We start from the raw sequence: 18,130 nt of genomic DNA, 5'->3' as shown, positions 1-18,130 counted from the left end.
TTTCGCTCTTTGAGACATATGAATACAATCCCAGTACAGTCACAACGACCACCTGGCTGTCTCATATACTGTGATAAAATGAAATAGGATATAATACAATCACTCCCCATCATGTTGACACTGTATTACCACATTTCCCACAGAAAAGGATATGGTTTGGTGTAAAGAAGTCAATTGTTTGTGGCAACTGATGAGCAACAATATCCCAAAAAAATATGCATGTCTTATTGTTGACCTGAGAAGATTTTCTTGTGAAGAAAAAAAGTTGCCTTCCCAATCATTCCTTATTACCAGCCTACAAATGCTGAATTCTTGTAAACATATCAGGAATCCATTCATTCTCTTTGGACAAGCCAATAACCCATTACTGAGAAGTGATCACACTCCCTCATACGATTTACAGACAAAAACATTTGGATCTTTGAACGCAGATTATTTCATTATATATACACGTGTCTTAAAAGGAACATAATCTCTAAAAACAAATCCCCAATTCCTGTTGCACAATTTAAGACATTGATACATTAGAAACAATCAAAAACACAAATAACAAGGATCAACTGAGGAAACCACTTGTAAAATATATATATATATATTTTTATATATATTTATATATATATATTTATATATATATATATATATATATATATTTATATATATATATATATATATATTTATATATATATATATTTATATATATATATATATATATTTATATTTATATATATATATATATATATATATATTTATATATATATTTATATATTTATATATATATATATAATAAAAAAAAACACTAGTGATGACCAACACTGTAGGCATGATTGTGAAGTCTTCACTATGGAGTTGAAGAGTCATTAACATGGCATATCAATCAAAAGGCAGATCTGAGGGAAAGATGTAAATCTGCAGCTCTTTGCACCAACAGCAGTGTACAAGCTGTTCCGGCTGCTACTTACATATTTTTGCTTGCTGAAGGAATTGCACAGGCTCAGTCGCTGCGACACATATCAGGAAACATAAAGGGAGTCACATGCAATGTAAGAAAATAAAGAGTCATCACAAACAACTTTGCTCATAAAGCTCTTTCTGCCGTGATTTACTCCTAACAAGTAGCAGGCAAAACGCTCATTCTAACCTTTACAAGGGAGGTAGCTAGAGCAATAGCTGACAGCAGAGGTACAATAGTTATAATAATAGGTCCAACGGTACAGGGATTAAGGCAAGAAGTGTGTGGTGCTGGTGTTGACCTGGCACTGGTAAGGCTTATAGAACTCTGTAAACACACCGAGACTGTAGCGGAACAGAAGAGGCCTTTTGGAAACCGTCTACGTCTGAGAACCAGATGAGTGAGACAGGCCTCTAGGGTGAGGTGGGGCGAGCAGTGCGCTGCAGTTTGGCTTGTGACAAAAAGGCTCGAGGGGTGAAGCACCATCTGTGGCTGTTTTTCAGTGTCTTTTTTCCTCTGGGGACTTCTGTTAGGAAGGTGAATGCTGTGTTGTATGTTATGTGTGAATGTCTTTAGAATGGTGTGTGTGCGTGTGCGTGCGTGCGTGCGTGCGTGCGTGCTGTAAACACTTCCAAAGTAACATCCTTTAGCTAAACAAGCTTGCATGGATCTGCCCAGCTGGAGATTTTCAGACATCAGTCACCGCAAAGGCATCCACACCTGTGAGTGCATGTGTGAGAATTAATTAACATGTTCATCCTCGTGCGAGCGATGTATATGCGTCACGTGCATGTGTGGGTTCCTATTAAATCTGTATGAGAGAGAGTGAATACCTGTACGGGCATGATTGTCTGTGTTAATAAGATGCAGTGCTTTGGGGGAGGTGGGGTGAGGGGGGAGGGAGGATTACAATGGGCCAAGGCGCCAAGGGTGTTAGTAATCTCTAAATGGAGAATGTGGCAGGAAGTAACATGAGTATGACAAACAGACAGACTCATGCCGTGGAATGCAAACCACGGAGCCACAATGTGTACAGTTAAGACCGAGGAGGAGCCAAAGAGATCGGACAGGGCATCTTCTTCAGAGGAATGTTATGCAGGAAAAAGGAAAATCTAAATATGACAGAAGAAATATTTTTGGTCCAACACCTGCCACTGTGGAATCAAGTCAATGAATTTGCTTTTGTAAAAATGTATCTCTACTGCAAGAAGCTCCTCTTCATATCTCTCCAGCAGGCTCGGTCTTGTCAATAACATGATGCTGATAGCTGGCCTTTCTCTGCCCAGGAGAGCAAAATGAACCAGTCTTATCAGCTAGGATCGTGTTGGTTTCTAGAAATCAATTCCTCAGTGAATAGAATGTCTATGATTGGATGCAAGTCAGGGATCTGCTCTATTGATTGCAGGTAGCAGAGCTCCCCCTACCCCCCCCACACTCCAAAGCCTAAATCAGTTCTGGTAAAATAGAGGCACCAAAGGAGGCCTCTGAGCCGTCGTCGTGGGCGTTTAAAATCCTTTGCCTTTTCATTTGTCGGCAGCAGTGGTTCCTCGTACTTCTCCCCGTCTGCGAAGCTGTGGGCAAACAGAGGGAAATAGACACCATATTAGATTTATGCACGCTTAACAGGAGAGGGGCAGGTTTAGTGGATGCTTGCATTTCAGTGGAACCCGTCATGAACGGTTGTCGGTTACTGTGCACAGGTTTGTGGACTTTCTATTCATTATGTATAACAGTTTTGTCTTCTTGCATCATAAACCATAAAAAAAAAAAAAAATACAACAAACTTCCTTTTACAAACTGAAATATTTAGCCTTTCCTTAGAAATCTGCTCCAACAGCCCTTATCAAGCTCCATGTTTGTCTTCTAGGTAGATAAAAGCATCACTTTCAAATTCTCCCACCCTGAGGCTGATGGCTTTGGAAAGTCAATTAGTGGTAGAATCTGATAGCCGAACACCTTAATGGAACAGTTCAAACTAACGGTGACTCTAAACAGATCTGATGAAATGGCACGAAGATTCACCCACGGACTTCTTCATCCCTTTCCTCCCCTCCCGTTTCTTCTCAATCACAGCACAGACTCCTTCTCAACTGCAAAATTCCATTTGTATGTTAATGAGGAAAAAGGAACCATCTTGAGGCCCCCCCCCCCTCGTGCCTCCCCTTCTATACCAACAGCACTCGACCGGTATACACTAAAAAGGGCAGACATGACTGTTGGTGCATCGTCTCCATAGAGAGTTTCTCATTCACCCGGTACAGTCTTGTCAAGGACCTGAATGGCAGTGTCTGCATGTAGGCCTCCACATCCCTCTTTGATGGCATCCACTAGTTTACTTACTCCAAGGGAAAATGAGAAACACATGCTGAATTGGGCGAGATGCGAGTGAGGGGGGGGGGGGTTTGTTGGTAGGCCAGGAATGTTTGAGCCTGGCCCACTTTGGCCAGTCCATCCTCGAGTCCTCCCTTTTTCTCCTTGTACGGCCAGAGCTCCCAGGCTGATATTTAGAGCAGTTTCGTGGGCAAACCAGTGGTACGGTTTTACACAGAATGTGGTTCGCAGAAACTGAAGCCTGTAATCTAAAAGAGGATTGCTTTTCTTCTCTGCCTTGTATTCCCCTGTGGGGAGGCTCTAGTTTCCAGGTATTGGTCGTGAGCAGGTCTTTTGTGTATGTTTTTAACTGCTGGCCACCTCTTCAAAAAAATAGCATGGGTGATTCTGAGAAAAGTCTGCCCAGATGTTAAAGCAATGCATATACAAGCAGGTGCACATAAGCAACAGACACTGGTGCAAACCACGGTAGGATATTTTCACTGGGTCAGCAAAACGCCTACCGACCGAACACATATGGCATATTTATCTGCAATCTGGTGTTATTGATTGACTTATTCAGAGTGAGCTATGGAGTTGCAAGTGATATACATACACACGTGCATATTTAGACAAAAATCCCTTTGACAACCCTGAAGAGTACAGAGTGAAAACAGCAGAGGCGTGCAGCGACCGAAACCCCACAGTGGACAGAGAGAGCATCTGAGAGACTGACCAGCGAGAACTTGCACAGCAACACTCAGACCTAAAGCTGGCCGGGCTACTTGTCTGCAGCCTTTGTACCGCGCACAAAGCCCTTCTTACGCATCTAGACAAAAATGAAATACAGTAAATAACAGAATTAGGGATTAGGAAGCATGTTGGGGCACATAGGACTAGGTAACCTCGGAAAGGTTTGTTTCTTTCACTTGTTAATCGGGCAAGCATCAGAAATGGAGGGCCAGAGACTGAACACTTGATATTGGGGCAGTTGTGTGCACAAAACCCATCACTGACCAATAATAAGTACTTCATATGCACAAGGTTTACTCTTAAATGGTGGGTAATTTTCTACTTATGCCCCCACCTCTTCCAGCTCCCTCTGTGTCTCCGCCTCCATCCGCCTGATGTCATCCATAGTCAGGTCCACCCACTTATCAATCCAACAAAAGAGCTGGCGGTGGAAGTTAGTGAAGATCCTCTTCTCTTGCTGAGGGAGACAGTGGTAGTCTTGGTTAGGGCTGGGTATTATACACATATATATTATTAATGAAGATCATATATCATCACCTAGAGCTGGTCCTGGCCAATCAGACAGTCAAGGGGCAAAGAACTGGGACTCAGAGCCTGAACACAACCTGAGCTAGATAACCGGCGGTGTGAAGTTTAACGGTGTAAACCGTTCACTCTAACCTCATGGATGAAGTTCTCCACTTTGGTCTGCAGGCCCCACCACTTGAATTTCACTGTGACCAGCTTGTAGGCACACATCCTTGGACAGTCAGTCTTATGAACCAGCTCTTTCTGTTCGGAGAAGAAAAGCAAAAGGACGACAAGACTTTTACAACCCTTCACTTTTAAAAAGTGCCGTATCACAATAAATAAGTCAAAACTTGACAGGAACTTGGCAATGAGAGACTGATCCTAAAAACAGCAAAAGGCTGAGAGAATATTATTTAAGAATAATCATGGCTGCATTCAAAGCAAAAAAAAACAAAAAACATTAATATGTAATGCTTTGGGTATGGAGCTTGCTGAAATAATTATCAATATGAAGATGTGCTGTGCAGAGATAAAAGTGCCCTAATCTATAACACACTTTCTAAATCCATCCGCTGCTTGCACTCTGTCTCCCTCTGAAGAAAAGAAGAAAAGGAGGAGGGGGGGTTGGGGCAGAGCAAAGTGGATAAACTCCAGATGAAGGGACCATTTCTCTGCCTCCGCCCTGACAGCGACACCGTTCCCGACAGGCTTGCCTTTGTGGCCACGGAAGGCAGATAAAACGGTGCTCGCGAAGCGATAAGGGCGTCGCGGTGCAAAGCTGGTTACATTATTAACACCTAGGACCTCCTCGCCCCCAGAACACACACACACACACTCTTTCTCTCTCTCCCTCCGAGAACACCTGTTTAATTAATCACTTCATTCTGAGGCGGCATTCCAAGACAAAATGCCACAGACCCGCCTCAATCACCATCATCCCACTGTCGTTTGATGCTACGATCATGGAGGGGGAGCGTGAGAGGGGAAATGAGAAACATTTCTAAATTTGCAGTGGGTTTAGAAAAGTTGTCATCGCTAAAGGAGAACTTCACATGAAACGGATTCTACATCAAAACACTTACGGTGACATTTCTTCTCTCCCTCTCTGTGCCCTACTCAAAGGAGCAGAAGTTTTCAGAAATACAAAGGGTACCGATATGCAAGCATGTGTGCATGCAGAGATAGACAAGAGTTGTATTGCTCTGAGAAGCTGGCAGAAATTGTGCCTCTGTTGTCACATAACTGCTTCTTTTTTTTTTTCCCTCCACCTTTTCAAAAACACTTTTTTCGTGTCCACAGCGGACGGGAAAGTGATCTAATTAAAAACACAAAATAAAAAGTTGTGCTTCTTTATTCATACTTTTTAAAGCTGTTTGGCTGCCTTTGTTCTTGAATTCTTGAAGCTGAGGAAAGTTTCCCATGGTGAACTTTGAGGACTCCGCTGCAGACTAGAAATTCTCAACACTCCAACAGTGAGCAGGACCCGTTTGTGAGGCTGCGGGGTATGAGAGGGTATAGAGGGGAACGCAGAATAACTCCCGACGTGGATAAGCTATGTCTTATTACTCTCTACCAAAAGTAGATCTGTCTTAATACAGGACTGCCACTTGTCAAATTGACTGTCAATGTCCACACAGTACATTTCCCCCATTTTTGTCTTTATTTTCTGTCACACAAAGTCTGGCAGACAGAACTACGAGTAAAACCTGTATCCAACCTGAGAAAGAGCTGGTTTGTCTTCATCAAACTGCAGCCTTACAGTTATGTCGACCCCAATCCAGCCATCAGTTATTCTGATTATTACAGGCGATAAACAATGAAAACATCAAATAACTGAATGTGTAAGTTTCTGCCCCCTTCATGTCAAATTTAGAAGTGATGTCTACAGTACGCAAATAGGTCTGTATTATTTTAGCACATCTGGACTCCACCCACAAATCGATTGGATTCAGGTCTGATTCTGTAACTCGAGGACATGAACATTGTTTGTTTTTTAGGCATTACCCTGTGGCTTTATTTTTGGGGTTGTTGTTGTTGTTTTGCTGAAGCATAAATCTTCTTCTTCTCTTGCAGACTGCGGCAGGTTTCCCTCAAGGGTTTCCCTGTCTTTTGCAGCAGTCACTTCACCCTCTTACCATCATATGCCTTCCAAGACCTGCTGCAGAGGAGTATCCCCACAGCATGATGCTGCCACTACCAAACGCCACACAAAAGGCTCAATCTCTGTTTGGTCTCAAACCACTGAACTTACTTCCACTGTATTTGAGAGGCTCCCACATACCTTCTGGCAACACTAGCTAAAATGTGTTTTGTTTTCAACAGCGGTTTTTTGTTTGTTTTCTTGTATGCATAGCGTCACCCATCCCAGCCATAGAACCCTGTAGCTTCTTCAGAGTTAGCATTGGCCTCACTGTGGGGAGGACAGTCTGCTCTACACTGATTTACAGATGTCCCATCTTCTTTCCAAAGTATTAAGACAGACTGTACTGTATTTAGTGCTTTGGAAAATCTGTGCATAACCACAGTTGCAGACCCGGTTCTTGTGTGAATGACAATGACCAGGTGTGCACCCCTTTCAAATAGTCTGGTATACAGGCGTAAACGTGGGGTGAGTCTTTGTTTCGTCTCCTGTGACATTGATTGTTACTCGTGTGTGAATCTGTTCATTTCCACAGCTCACAACAGCGTTACCTTCCAGGTGGGCCCAAGGGGTCCTCTGCCAGTCTTAGCCGACTTGAACTTGGCAGGGTCCTCATCTGGCTTGTAGTCCTAGAGTAAGAGAAATGCATACAATTAATACAACACAAAGCACATTATATTTATCTGACAAACTGTTCCACAAGCTGAGGTAATCGGACTGAGTCCCATGAATACTGCTACACCATGAGCTGAGCAATAATTATGTGTTCAGTTCTTTTTTTGGCAACCTAAAGTTAGAAAATCTATAACTTTTGTAGTACTTAAGCATGTTAAGATATGTATAATTTGTACCATAATATTCTAAAAGAAAGTTTTCTTCCACTACGGCATTCAATAGGTTACAGAATTTGTGGCATGTTTGTCCTACACTGCTGTTCTCTAAAGTGAGCAGCACAGCAGTCACTGCCACTGAAAGGCCAGCGAGTACTGCACTCATTCTCCAAAAGCTGCTAGCCCCGGAGATAATGTCATGCAGCAAGACCGGAGCACAGCTCAGCCTTAAAGTGACTCGGCGATAAACGACTGTCGATGGGGCGTTGATGCCACCAGCAACTGTTTAACTGGGGCGACCCTGGTTGCCGGTTCATATACATGAATGTATCTGCTTGCATCTATCTGCATTAGTTCCCATCGCACAGGACAATCAAAGAGATTTTTAAGCCTATAGAAAAAAATACTGAGCACATATGCTAAGCACATGACAAAGTTGACTTCATAAAAACAGGCAAAAGAAATAGTAATACCAATAATTGAAATAGCTTTCATATTATCAACAGCTCAAGGGCCCAGCAATTTTAAATAAATCATGATGCGCCTGCAGCTAAAAGCTACTTTTCAGGGCTATCGGCCAAAAGGAGAGTGCCAAATGTGTGGAAAGCGATACAAACACACACACACACTAATTTGGCTGTTCTAATGCGGAGAGCTCCATCACTATAACAATACACTCCGCTGCACTAATGAGGTCTGTGAATCGATATGCCGTGGTAGACGAAAAGGAGCTACTCCACAAGTAAAAACAGTGTGCGTGTCAGAGTGCGAATGTGTTTGTGTCGTGTGTGTATTTGTCTAGTTCCGGGATACGAAGCACCGTGAGCCTTAATTACACTAACAAACTCATCTGTGCTGGCGGTACGCCCCGGGCCCTGCAGCCATGCCCGAGGCTGAGGGCTGATAGGGTCCTCAGACACAACACACTCCTCCAGCAAGGCAAACCCCTCCGCCTCGTTAACACACACACACACACACACACACACACACACACACACACACACACACACACACACACACACACACACACACACACACACACACACACACACACACACACACACACACACACACACACTGAAATGAGGCAATGTGATGTCAAATAACAGCAATAATGTGTAACCTCTTCAAATATGATTTCAGAGTATCAAAAACTCATGTTTACATTCTGAAATATTATTGAGGCAATCTTAGGATGCTCACATGGTGTGTATAGTTTTGATATGCTTTAAAAAGATTTCAAGGCGTGCGTGAAAACATAATGAAATGATTAAAATCAATCAACTCCAAGCGTCTAATGGCATTTTCTGCTGCCAGTTCTAACCATCCACGGTCATTGACAGGTATGCGTTTCATGGTATTTCACCTTCTGGTAATTCATTTTACAAAAATACGTTTCCAGCCTTGGCTCCACTCGTTCCACTAAAACAGTTCCACTGGATACACCTGGAGGTATATCAGCACTGTTCAATGAGTGGGATCAAAAGCTAAATACATATTAAAGTTCATTTAAGTAGAAAAGTAGTAAATAGAACAAGTAATCAGTCAATGAACACCGTATAACTCAACAATTTAAATAGATTAATTGTCAAATAAAAATATCAAACATTTGTAGATTTCAAATGTAAACGAAATGACAAGACTACTGCTCATCAGAAAGAAGTAATTAACCCTCATTTGAACATTCCTTATGTAGAGTGAATTGGGTTTGGCAGAGAGCTTGGTAATGATGAAGCTTGTCCACATGAAGGCACCAAACTGCATTTTTATCTTACACTGGAAGAAGAGTTTCTACTTACAGCAGTGGACACTACACTTCTGTCTGCAATGTCAATGGGCACAACGGTTACATTCTGCCACGTGAAGCTGTCTAGTTTGTGCACCTGAATAACGACAAAAAAAACAAAAAACAATCGTAAGAAGAGCATACAAACTCAAATCTGATGTTCAAAATGGATGCGTGCTGGATAAGATGCAGAGGTACTGACATTTTCTTGTGTTCCAAGGTCTGGTTTGTGCCACGTCTCAATCTTAATGAAGAAGTTGTCTTTCATATACTCATTCTGGAGGGAAGAGTTGGGATATTACAGAACTGAATGTACAGAAAGTAGATTGAATAAGCGGAAGCACGTTAAGCTCAGTTGAAGTAATATTTTGAAAATTTGAAAAAATACAAAACAAGACTTCCTACCGTCACAACTGTATCAAGGTTAGCCATAAGAGAAAAAAAGAGGAAAAAAGAACAATTACATTGAGAAGAAAAAATACATTTTAAATTCACACCAACTAAACACATGATGCAAAGTGTATTTAACAATGGAGAGGACAAAGGGTTTCAGGGGAAAGGTAAAGTGATATGGGGGACTCACTGGTTCTGCAGTAGGGGTAAGCATTCCAGGCTTTTTCATGGAACACCAAGGAGCCTTCAGGAGCTAACATTTTGACAAACGCTGGGACTTTACTGTAGAGCAGGTAAAGAGGAAGGGAACAAGTAGTGGAGAAAGAGAGGGAAGACATATTGACATGCCTATGGAAAATGAAGAACTACAAGATAGGACCAGAGGAAAGACAATGCTGCCACTGCCTGGAAGCACGGCGCCATTACACTTTAAGACAGTAATTATGGGATTGAATAATCTAATTGAAAAAGGTAAAAAAAATGTTTTTAAAAAGACACACCTCTTTATGTGGTAGATTTTGTGTGTGTACTGTCCTTTCTCGCCATCTTTTTCATAGGGCTCATTCTTCAGTACCTCAATCCCCTCACCACCGCCCGTCTCATTTTTACTTGCTTCAGCCACTGAGAACAGCTGTCCCACTTGATACTGGAACACAAAAACACATCAGTCACTTACAGTACATACAGAAAATAAACTAAAGCTGAAGCTTTGCTGATGGTTGAGGTTCAATTAGGTCAATCTAAATCCCAGAAGTGTTTCCTCTTTGCATTTTAGCTTTTTGTTCAGTGTTTCAGGGCAGCACAACCTTTCTTTGCATGAGACCCCTTAAAATGAAGCAACATCTACCTCATCACGGACTAATATTTTGACTAATGTGAGCAGTTCAGACCAAAAAAAAAAAAAAAAAAAATTGTTTCCTTTTCAGACTATTTCATTAGCAGCCTTGTACAATAGAAAAAGCAAAAAAATCATAGAAAAGTCAGAAAAAAAAAATCATTGTAATTTTGTGGAACAATTTGTCCTTCTTATTCTTTTCAATATCTTGCAACTCCCCAGATGTTTTGAGGCCTCTTGTGGGCTCCCAACACTCTAAAAGCCCTGTGTGATGTGTTTATGTTGTGCATCTAGAGGCACACCTGTGGCATGGAAGCTAGAGTCCTTTTTCAATTATACTAGATCTAAATACAATGAAGAGCAGACATCATTTGTATTTCAAACTTTAAGTCAAAACTACATTCTGCAGGGCAAGTTAACTTGTGCTGCATGGTGTGATGTTTGAAGAAGGGTGCGTGTTTGCTTATATTTCAACTACCAGAGCTCTTATTAGTATTTCTCCATCATAAAGAGAACACTTAATCAACTAATGGAGTGAGATTCAGAAAGCATCACTAATTGCTGAGAGGTTTTGATGATTATGTAAGGCAGCAGGGTGAGTCTGGGATTCATGACAAAAACCTAAACACAGGGGACAAATTCTACTCTAAATAAGAACTACAAGTGATGTTTTTGTGGATGAGACTGTGTTGTGTTAACCTGCAACCAGAAGCCAAACATTGGAAATGATAAGATTGTAGTACATTCATTATTAACGGCAGAAATTATTTTTTTTTCTAGGAAAGGTGCATTACAGAGACTTATTGTAATTGCTATAAGCCAACACTTTAAGCCCAAATAAGGGATAATCAGGTTCTGTTGCACGTGATACTAACAGATGAATTGCAAGTGTAAAATGTATGTATTGTGAAACTGAAATACTGAATGTATATTAAAGATTTCTTTTGTCAAAAGGGAATGTCAACCAGTTTTAAGGTTGCAAGAGACATGTAGGAGTGAAATAAAGAAAGCCTGGCATACATGGCTCCCTTCACTGCACTAGAGCTTAGTTTGTCGTCGTTTATAATGAGAAAAGACATAAGTGAAAAGTACAAGAAATTAAGTAGAACCCAGACATTCTAACATAGAAATTAAAAACAGCCATTTATAACGTCGTTCATTTTGTCAATGGAATAAGGCAGACTAAGACGGATTACTCACCTCCTCAACACTACAGGGTAAAACCACACGGCTGCAAAAGAAAGAAAGAAAGAAAGAAAGAAAGAAAGAAAGAGAAGTGAGAAAACATTCACACAACACTTTCTTAAAGACAGGGCTCAATAAGCACTATAATGTTACTTTAAACTAAACAAGTACAGTGTTACTATCACAAACAGCATAACACTCAAGGAAGGTACAGAGAAACATTCAATGTACTTAAATTGGACTGTGGTCCTAAAAGTATAAAACACAAAATAAACCACAGTAGAAGAAGCGGTAATGCCAGAGCCACGCATACGTAACAACCTCAACAATGCACAGACACCTTGTCACTACTAAAGAACAGGAAGCCAGTTGTGGTCAGTCCTCCTGGAGGTAAAAACTCTACTGCCCATAATCAACACACTGCTGACATCAGCAAGATGAGAAGAACCCATCACTAGATCAGAGTGGAATAATAAAAACTACAATGAAAACGGGAGCAAAGGAAAATGTACGCAGCAAAACACTGCTTAAAAACTACAAAAGTGCTGCACAGACCAGTAACAATAGGTACAGCTGTTTTAAAAAGAAAAGATAAAAACTATGTCTGATTCTTTATTAGACAAGATATCCAAACGTTAAAGACAATATTTACTTTTTGCATAGTTAAGTACACTGCAAGCCTACTCTACTCAAGTCCCAACAGACTTCTTGCAGGGTGTGGTATGCCCCAAACAATTGCATCATTTACCCTTATGAAAATGAAGCTTCAGTGAATGACCACAAACCACACAGTGCAAGAGAAAAAAAGGTAGGGCATAAATCAGAAGCAAGGGGCTCTGTCTATGCTGACATGATGCGTTTAACTCTGGCATAAACCATAGACTGTATAGAAGAAGTGGAGGTAGTCATCGTGACGTCACCATTTGGTTCGTGGACTGCCGTTATGAAGCCTCGAGTTTGGCGATTTCGCCGTCGCCATCTTGGAATACGACCGTCGCCATCTTGGTTATTTTGCAACCGATGAACGGAAGTTACCATATCTGGAATGCGGAGGAGTGACGTAGTGACGGTAGTGGCAGAGACTCTGCTTTATGCGCTATATGACTCTAAATGGACCATCATTTACTAAATGGACATCATAATATATTGAAAAAGACTTGAAACTAGCAATTGAGACCACAAACTCATGTTTACAATGTTTACTGAGGGAATAAATCAAGTGAGAAGTAGGGTCATTTTCTCATAGACTTCAATACAATAGCACTTCTTTTTACAATCAGAGGAGTTGCCCGTAATGGTCAATAGAGAGAATGCAAGTTTTAAGACACCTCCGCATCTGCATCACACGGCAGAACCGGAGGTTGCTGCCTGGAGTAAACACACGCATTTTTGTTTTATTGTTTGACTGCACTTCTTCTACACCATGTGCTCTATTGATGATGCTGGTGAGCTGTCGCAACCCATGCCATTGAGATTTAGCATTTTGTCCAGAATTAACACTTCTCTATTAACTTGTGTTGAAATTAGGTTAATCTTCACAATTACACCCAGTGTCTGATGATGTTTTATCTTTGCAGGCAGCTGCAAAAAGGCCACTGATAACTCTAAAGCACAGCTTAGTGATGCGTGACGGTCACTTTCAAGACACTCAATGGCACATCATGATACTCAAGATGTAAAAATTAACTGGACAGGAGCATAGTAGGGTAAGGGCTGGGTTTTGAACCAAATTTTACAAAGTAACAAAAATAATTAAAAATACTTTTCACCTGCTAGCCACAAAAACTTGATTGGGTTCAATCCAATAGCTGAGTGGTAGAAAGTCCTCTTTACAGATATGATCCATTATTTAGATGATATTTTGTATGAAGGGTTTGCAAAAAAGGCATATTTTGTAAAATGACAACAAAATGCTGTACAATGGTGCAACCAGACTGACAAGTGAAAGGGCAGAAAAAGACAGATACCTCAGAGCAGTCGAATAAGAGCAGAAGAAATTGGTACTGGTAAAAGAAACTAAGCTTAGCATCAGAATCCGTGCAGATTTAAATAGGAAAAAGGTTTTTTGTTTCAGTGTCAAGCGCAAGATAATGCCTATAAGAAGCTGGAATTAACAGGCGTGTTGCTTTCGCAAAGCTATTCCTAAAAACTTCCAAAATAGAAAAAGAACGTTGGTCTAGGTAGCAATGTTGGAACTAGATCACAGAATTTCAGCTGAACGTATTATGTACCAACAAAACAGGCAAATTATGGTTAAAATATAGTCACTGAGTAACTGCAGGGGGCTCCCCAAAAAAAACATAGCCTTACTTTAACACTTTATACACCTTCTGTAGACAGCCAGAGTTTCTGTGGCACACAGAAATTAAACTAGCTGTCATTGTCCATCCACTCAAATATCCAAATGAACAACAGGGTGCTAGAACTATGAACTTAATTAGGTATAAACCACTGCAATATGCATAAATAAAAAGTATATTCTTTGGTCAAATGTATACAAAAAAAGCAATTCATGTAGATGTAGAGGCATGAACAGAAACAATATGGACAAGAATTAAGTTCCTCAAGAGCCAGATCAGAACAAACGACAATTATTTTTCCAACATTTAATCGATCAAAAACGTGAGTTGTTTCAGAACTTTGATTAAATAGAATAAAGTTTAAAATGAAATCTATTTGTCCATTATATACTGGTGTCACGTTCCTGTGCTACAGGACTTCCTGCCTTGATCTACAGACCAACTCCTTCACCGATGGAGGCGAAGTTAGAAACTAGCACCCTAACATGTCTCAATCCAGCAGGCGAACATTTTACAACTGTGACTTAGGTCATGACTGACTTGGTTCACTGCTGTGGTTTGGCGTCTTTAACAATAGTTAATGTAAACACGAGCATCTTATGATCTAACTTGTTAACTCACAGAGCTAACAGCTAGCTAGCATTACCTGGACACTACTACTGCTGCTAGCAGGCTAACGTCAGCAGATGGAAATAGTCTTGTTTGACACGAGAGAGAAAGAAACAGCGAATCCGCCATTAACCAAAGTCTCTAATCTTGGGTAAGATTAGTTGGCGCCGTCACGAGTGTATGTAAGATAACATTAGCAGCGCTAAGTGGTTCACAGTCATGTTAACGTTATACCGTTAGGTGTAACGTTATCGTTAGCTAGCATTAGCAAACCGTGAGCTAAGTCTCGGCTCAAGTTAAATAAAGTTGTAAAGCTTGAAAGCACAAACGCCGGTACTCTTATCCTTTAAAAACACATAACAAAAACCACAGACTGAATTGTTTTGAAGCCAGCGGACAGTGACTTAAAGTCAACACATAGACGGACTCGCTAAAATTAACAGCAGCTGTCACACAGTGCCGTACCGCTGTTAACGCCGGTATCGTAGGCCAGAGCAGCTCTTGAGCAATCCCACCCTTCCCTCGTGTGTCTGACACAGACACTGAGACAAGATGGAAAAGTTTTCATTAGTGACAAACCACAAAAAAAAAATCTGTCCTGCCTATCGGAATTCGTTACTACACGATGCAGTTGTTTCAACATATTCAAGTTAAAACTTACTACTCCTTGATGAGGGTCATCGCTGCTTGTTCCTCTAGATACTACCGTTACTGCCCAGGAGCGGCCGCTGATTGCTGCTGACGTCACGCGCTACTAAGAGCCGTGTCGGTCCCTCCCTCGTGAGCAGTGATTTGCAGGAGGAGGCATGAGACGGACATGCTAATTCTTATTAACCAATAAAATCTCTTCCTGGTGGCTTTAAACCCGCCTATTGCACATCTGCGTAACTGCCGCTGCATCAGTTCCTCATTCAGCCACTCGCATTAAAAAACAAAAGCAAAGCTACCTTTGTGTGTCAGAAATACATGTTTGTTTTTAATTATCTTTAAGTCCTTTTATGTTTCTTGGGACCCCTTGAGGGGCAACCGCTGTACTATAATATTCTATCCATCCATCCATCGTTTGTCAAACAATGGGGCCATAGAACAATGTAAACTCAGAAATACAAGAATGAAAACATGATGCTTTTTTTATTGAAACGGTTTACTGATAAATGACAGATGGTTGTCATGAAACTTCAAAATCATGGGCTAAAAAGGTCATACATGGTACTTAACATTGAATAGCAAGAGAATCCATGCTTCAGAGCAGACACTCAATTCACAAAGAAATCAGGCAAAATGCCCTTTTGATTTCAATAAAAAATATTAAATCTTTTTTTCCCCCAGTCGATCCATCTTTACAAGGTACAGGTTTGTTCACTTTTTTTAATAATATAAAACGTTTAATACTGATTGTGAAACACTGTAATTAATTTACAAAACATAATAATTATTATAATATTAATAACAATAACAAACAATAATAACAATAACCATTCAATTTAAAAACAAAAATAGAATGGAGGAAATCAGTCATAGCTGTTGCATCTTGGCCCATACAAACAGCAAAGAAAAATACCAAATGGCATTTACATTTACCTGACACACAGTTACACACAAACACAGTATCAGGTCTTTGAGTATTTCTCATTGCCATTTACAGTGTTATGGGCACAAAGACAAGATTTTCTCTAAAGCATTCATGTGCCTCTTCAGGATCGCACCCACTAACTAATCAAATCCTTCTCATTGTCAGTCAAGCTTGGCGGACCAATAGTGGCCCTCAAAAAGTGCCCTACTCGCACAGAATAGTAAATAATAGATAGATAAAAGTATAGGACTGTTTTAAATGTCTCAGCATTTAGAAGAAGGGAAAAATCTTCCAGGCGACAGGAACTTGTATCCATTCCCAGCAGGTAGTCGGATAGAACGAGCACCAGGACTACTGCTTGTGGAAATTGTAGGAGATGGGGCCACTTTTCTGGGGTTGGAGCAGTGGTGTCCATTGTTCTTGCTGCCCCTATCCAGTGATTGCAGCCCCAGCTCCCGCAGCTCCAGGCTGTCTTGGGTATCGTTAGGAGAGCAACGGCGTGGAGAGAGGTTCAGAAGGCTCAGTACATCTCTACTGGCAGAAGCAAGGGGTCCAGGACCACCGTGGACGGCTCGGACCGGACCTAGATGTTGCTGTTGCTGGGCTGCAGCATTAGCCCAAAAGGTCTTCAGATTGTGGATAGCTTGGACTTTTTCATCAATTACTCCTCTTCTTAGCCGGTCCAAGTCTGGCATATCAGTTGATGTAGAGCAGGCAGAGCCGGTAGAGGAGTACGACAGGGCGGGGGATGGAGCACTACCAGATGGGGACTGGTGACCAGAACTGGGAGACACATTACTCGGGGAACGAGAGATGTGGCCGCTGTATGGGGAGCTTGGGTACTTTAATCTAAACTGTGCATGGCTGTCCAGAGTGGGTGAAGGATGGCTGCCCTCCTTTTGGGAAGACTCAGAGATTGCAGGACTATTGTAGCCAGAGCTTATTTTCTGCAGTGAAGAGGAACGGGAGGGAGGTTTGGGCCTTGGGGAAGATTGAGCTCTGCCGCTAGCACTGCTGTTAGGACGGCTGAACGCACTAGTTTCAGAAGAACGGAAGGCGCTGCTCCGTGCTGAAGTTCCCCCAGCTGCCGCACCCTCTGGCCCGGCCCGCTGTAGACTACCTACAGCCCGTAGATGGCTCTGAGTCTCCTCCAGAATCTTCTGTGCCAGCTCTTGAGGATCCAGAGGGACAATTTTCTCTTCCTGAGACTTGACAGTACTGTCTGTCTCGGTACTGGACTGGTCAGATTCACCTGTATCCGAGCTGCTCACCTTACCAACCTTCTGGAATGGGGAGTTTGGGCTGGCCACCAGACATGTTTTAACAGGGGATGTGGGGGTGCTGACACTGCCCCTTGACGATACTGATACAGTGTAGCCTCTCCCTGCTCCTGTGCTGGACCCACCAACAACCCCCCTGCCTCCACGGTGGTGGCGCTGGCTGTGGCCTGGTGGCAGGGGCAGAGAGTCACAGTGGCTTCCCAGAGGCTCGCTGCTGATAATGGAAAAGCCCTCATATTCCTCATCATCTCCCCGGGCTCCTGCCGCTACAGCAGCAGCTGGCCCATGAGGAGAGGAGCGACTACGGGGAACATGAGGGTGTTTGTGGATAGAGTAGTGTGCTGTGGCTCCACTGCGCTGCCGATGACCTAGAAAATCACACTCTGACTTGGAAACAAAGCTCATGGAGGAGGCTACAGAACTTAGGCTATAGACAGAGATAGCATCTGATGCCTGATTGTCCAGGCAAGGAGGAGAGAAGGGAAGGCTTGAGTATCCCATGGGAAGGGGGTTGGACGCAGACTGGGCTGAAGCTAGAGACTCGAGGGAAGATGAGCTATCCAGGCTCAGACGCTTGGGCAGTTCTGTGGAGTCTGAACAAAGAGGAAAGGAAGGGAAAAGAAATGTGACACTTGATGAAAACAACAGGATTGTAAGAACGGATGAATGCAAATTTT

At 41.9% G+C, this 18,130-nt stretch overlaps 2 protein-coding genes across 3 annotated transcripts in view; both read right to left on the bottom strand.

Moving 5' to 3' along the window:
- Positions 1-802: 802 nt before the first annotated feature.
- LOC137867421 (phosphatidylinositol transfer protein beta isoform-like) lies at positions 803-15,343 on the bottom strand. The gene is made up of 11 exons (XM_068704007.1): positions 15,262-15,343; positions 11,707-11,737; positions 10,172-10,317; positions 9,862-9,953; positions 9,684-9,691; positions 9,481-9,555; positions 9,292-9,375; positions 7,214-7,291; positions 4,673-4,783; positions 4,347-4,469; positions 803-2,520 (listed from the first exon to the last, which is right to left on the bottom strand). Exons 1-11 carry the CDS (start codon positions 15,279-15,281, stop codon positions 2,473-2,475), a joined length of 816 nt encoding a protein of 271 aa, XP_068560108.1. The 5' UTR covers positions 15,282-15,343; the 3' UTR covers positions 803-2,472.
- A 369-nt stretch (positions 15,344-15,712) lies between these two features.
- Positions 15,713-18,130, bottom strand: part of LOC137867029 (tetratricopeptide repeat protein 28-like) — a 111,480-nt gene continuing 109,062 nt past the window's right edge. For both annotated transcript variants that reach the window (XM_068703417.1, XM_068703418.1), the window contains one exon: positions 15,713-18,046. In XM_068703417.1, coding sequence (XP_068559518.1) covers positions 16,437-18,046 — 1,610 coding nt within the window. In that variant the 3' untranslated portion in view covers positions 15,713-16,436. The remainder of the gene's footprint in view (positions 18,047-18,130) is intronic.

The sequence above is a fragment of the Cebidichthys violaceus genome, unplaced genomic scaffold (genome assembly GCF_023349555.1).
Source record: "Cebidichthys violaceus isolate CVI_PGR_0920_01 unplaced genomic scaffold, fCebVio1.0.p SCAF_9, whole genome shotgun sequence".
NCBI lineage: Eukaryota > Metazoa > Chordata > Actinopteri > Perciformes > Stichaeidae > Cebidichthys > Cebidichthys violaceus.
This window is presented reverse-complemented; position numbering and strand designations above follow the sequence as displayed.

Excerpts from the sequence above, each read along its gene's own strand:
- LOC137867421 (XM_068704007.1), bottom strand. The coding sequence starts at position 15,281 with ATGACCCTCATCAAGGAGTA. Across the intron at positions 4,784-7,213 it reads CCCTTGGGCCCACCTGGAAG|AAAGAGCTGGTTCATAAGAC; the intron begins GTAACGCTGTTG and ends TTCTCCGAACAG. Across the intron at positions 2,521-4,346 it reads CACAGAGGGAGCTGGAAGAG|CTTCGCAGACGGGGAGAAGT; the intron begins GTGGGGGCATAA and ends GTTTGCCCACAG.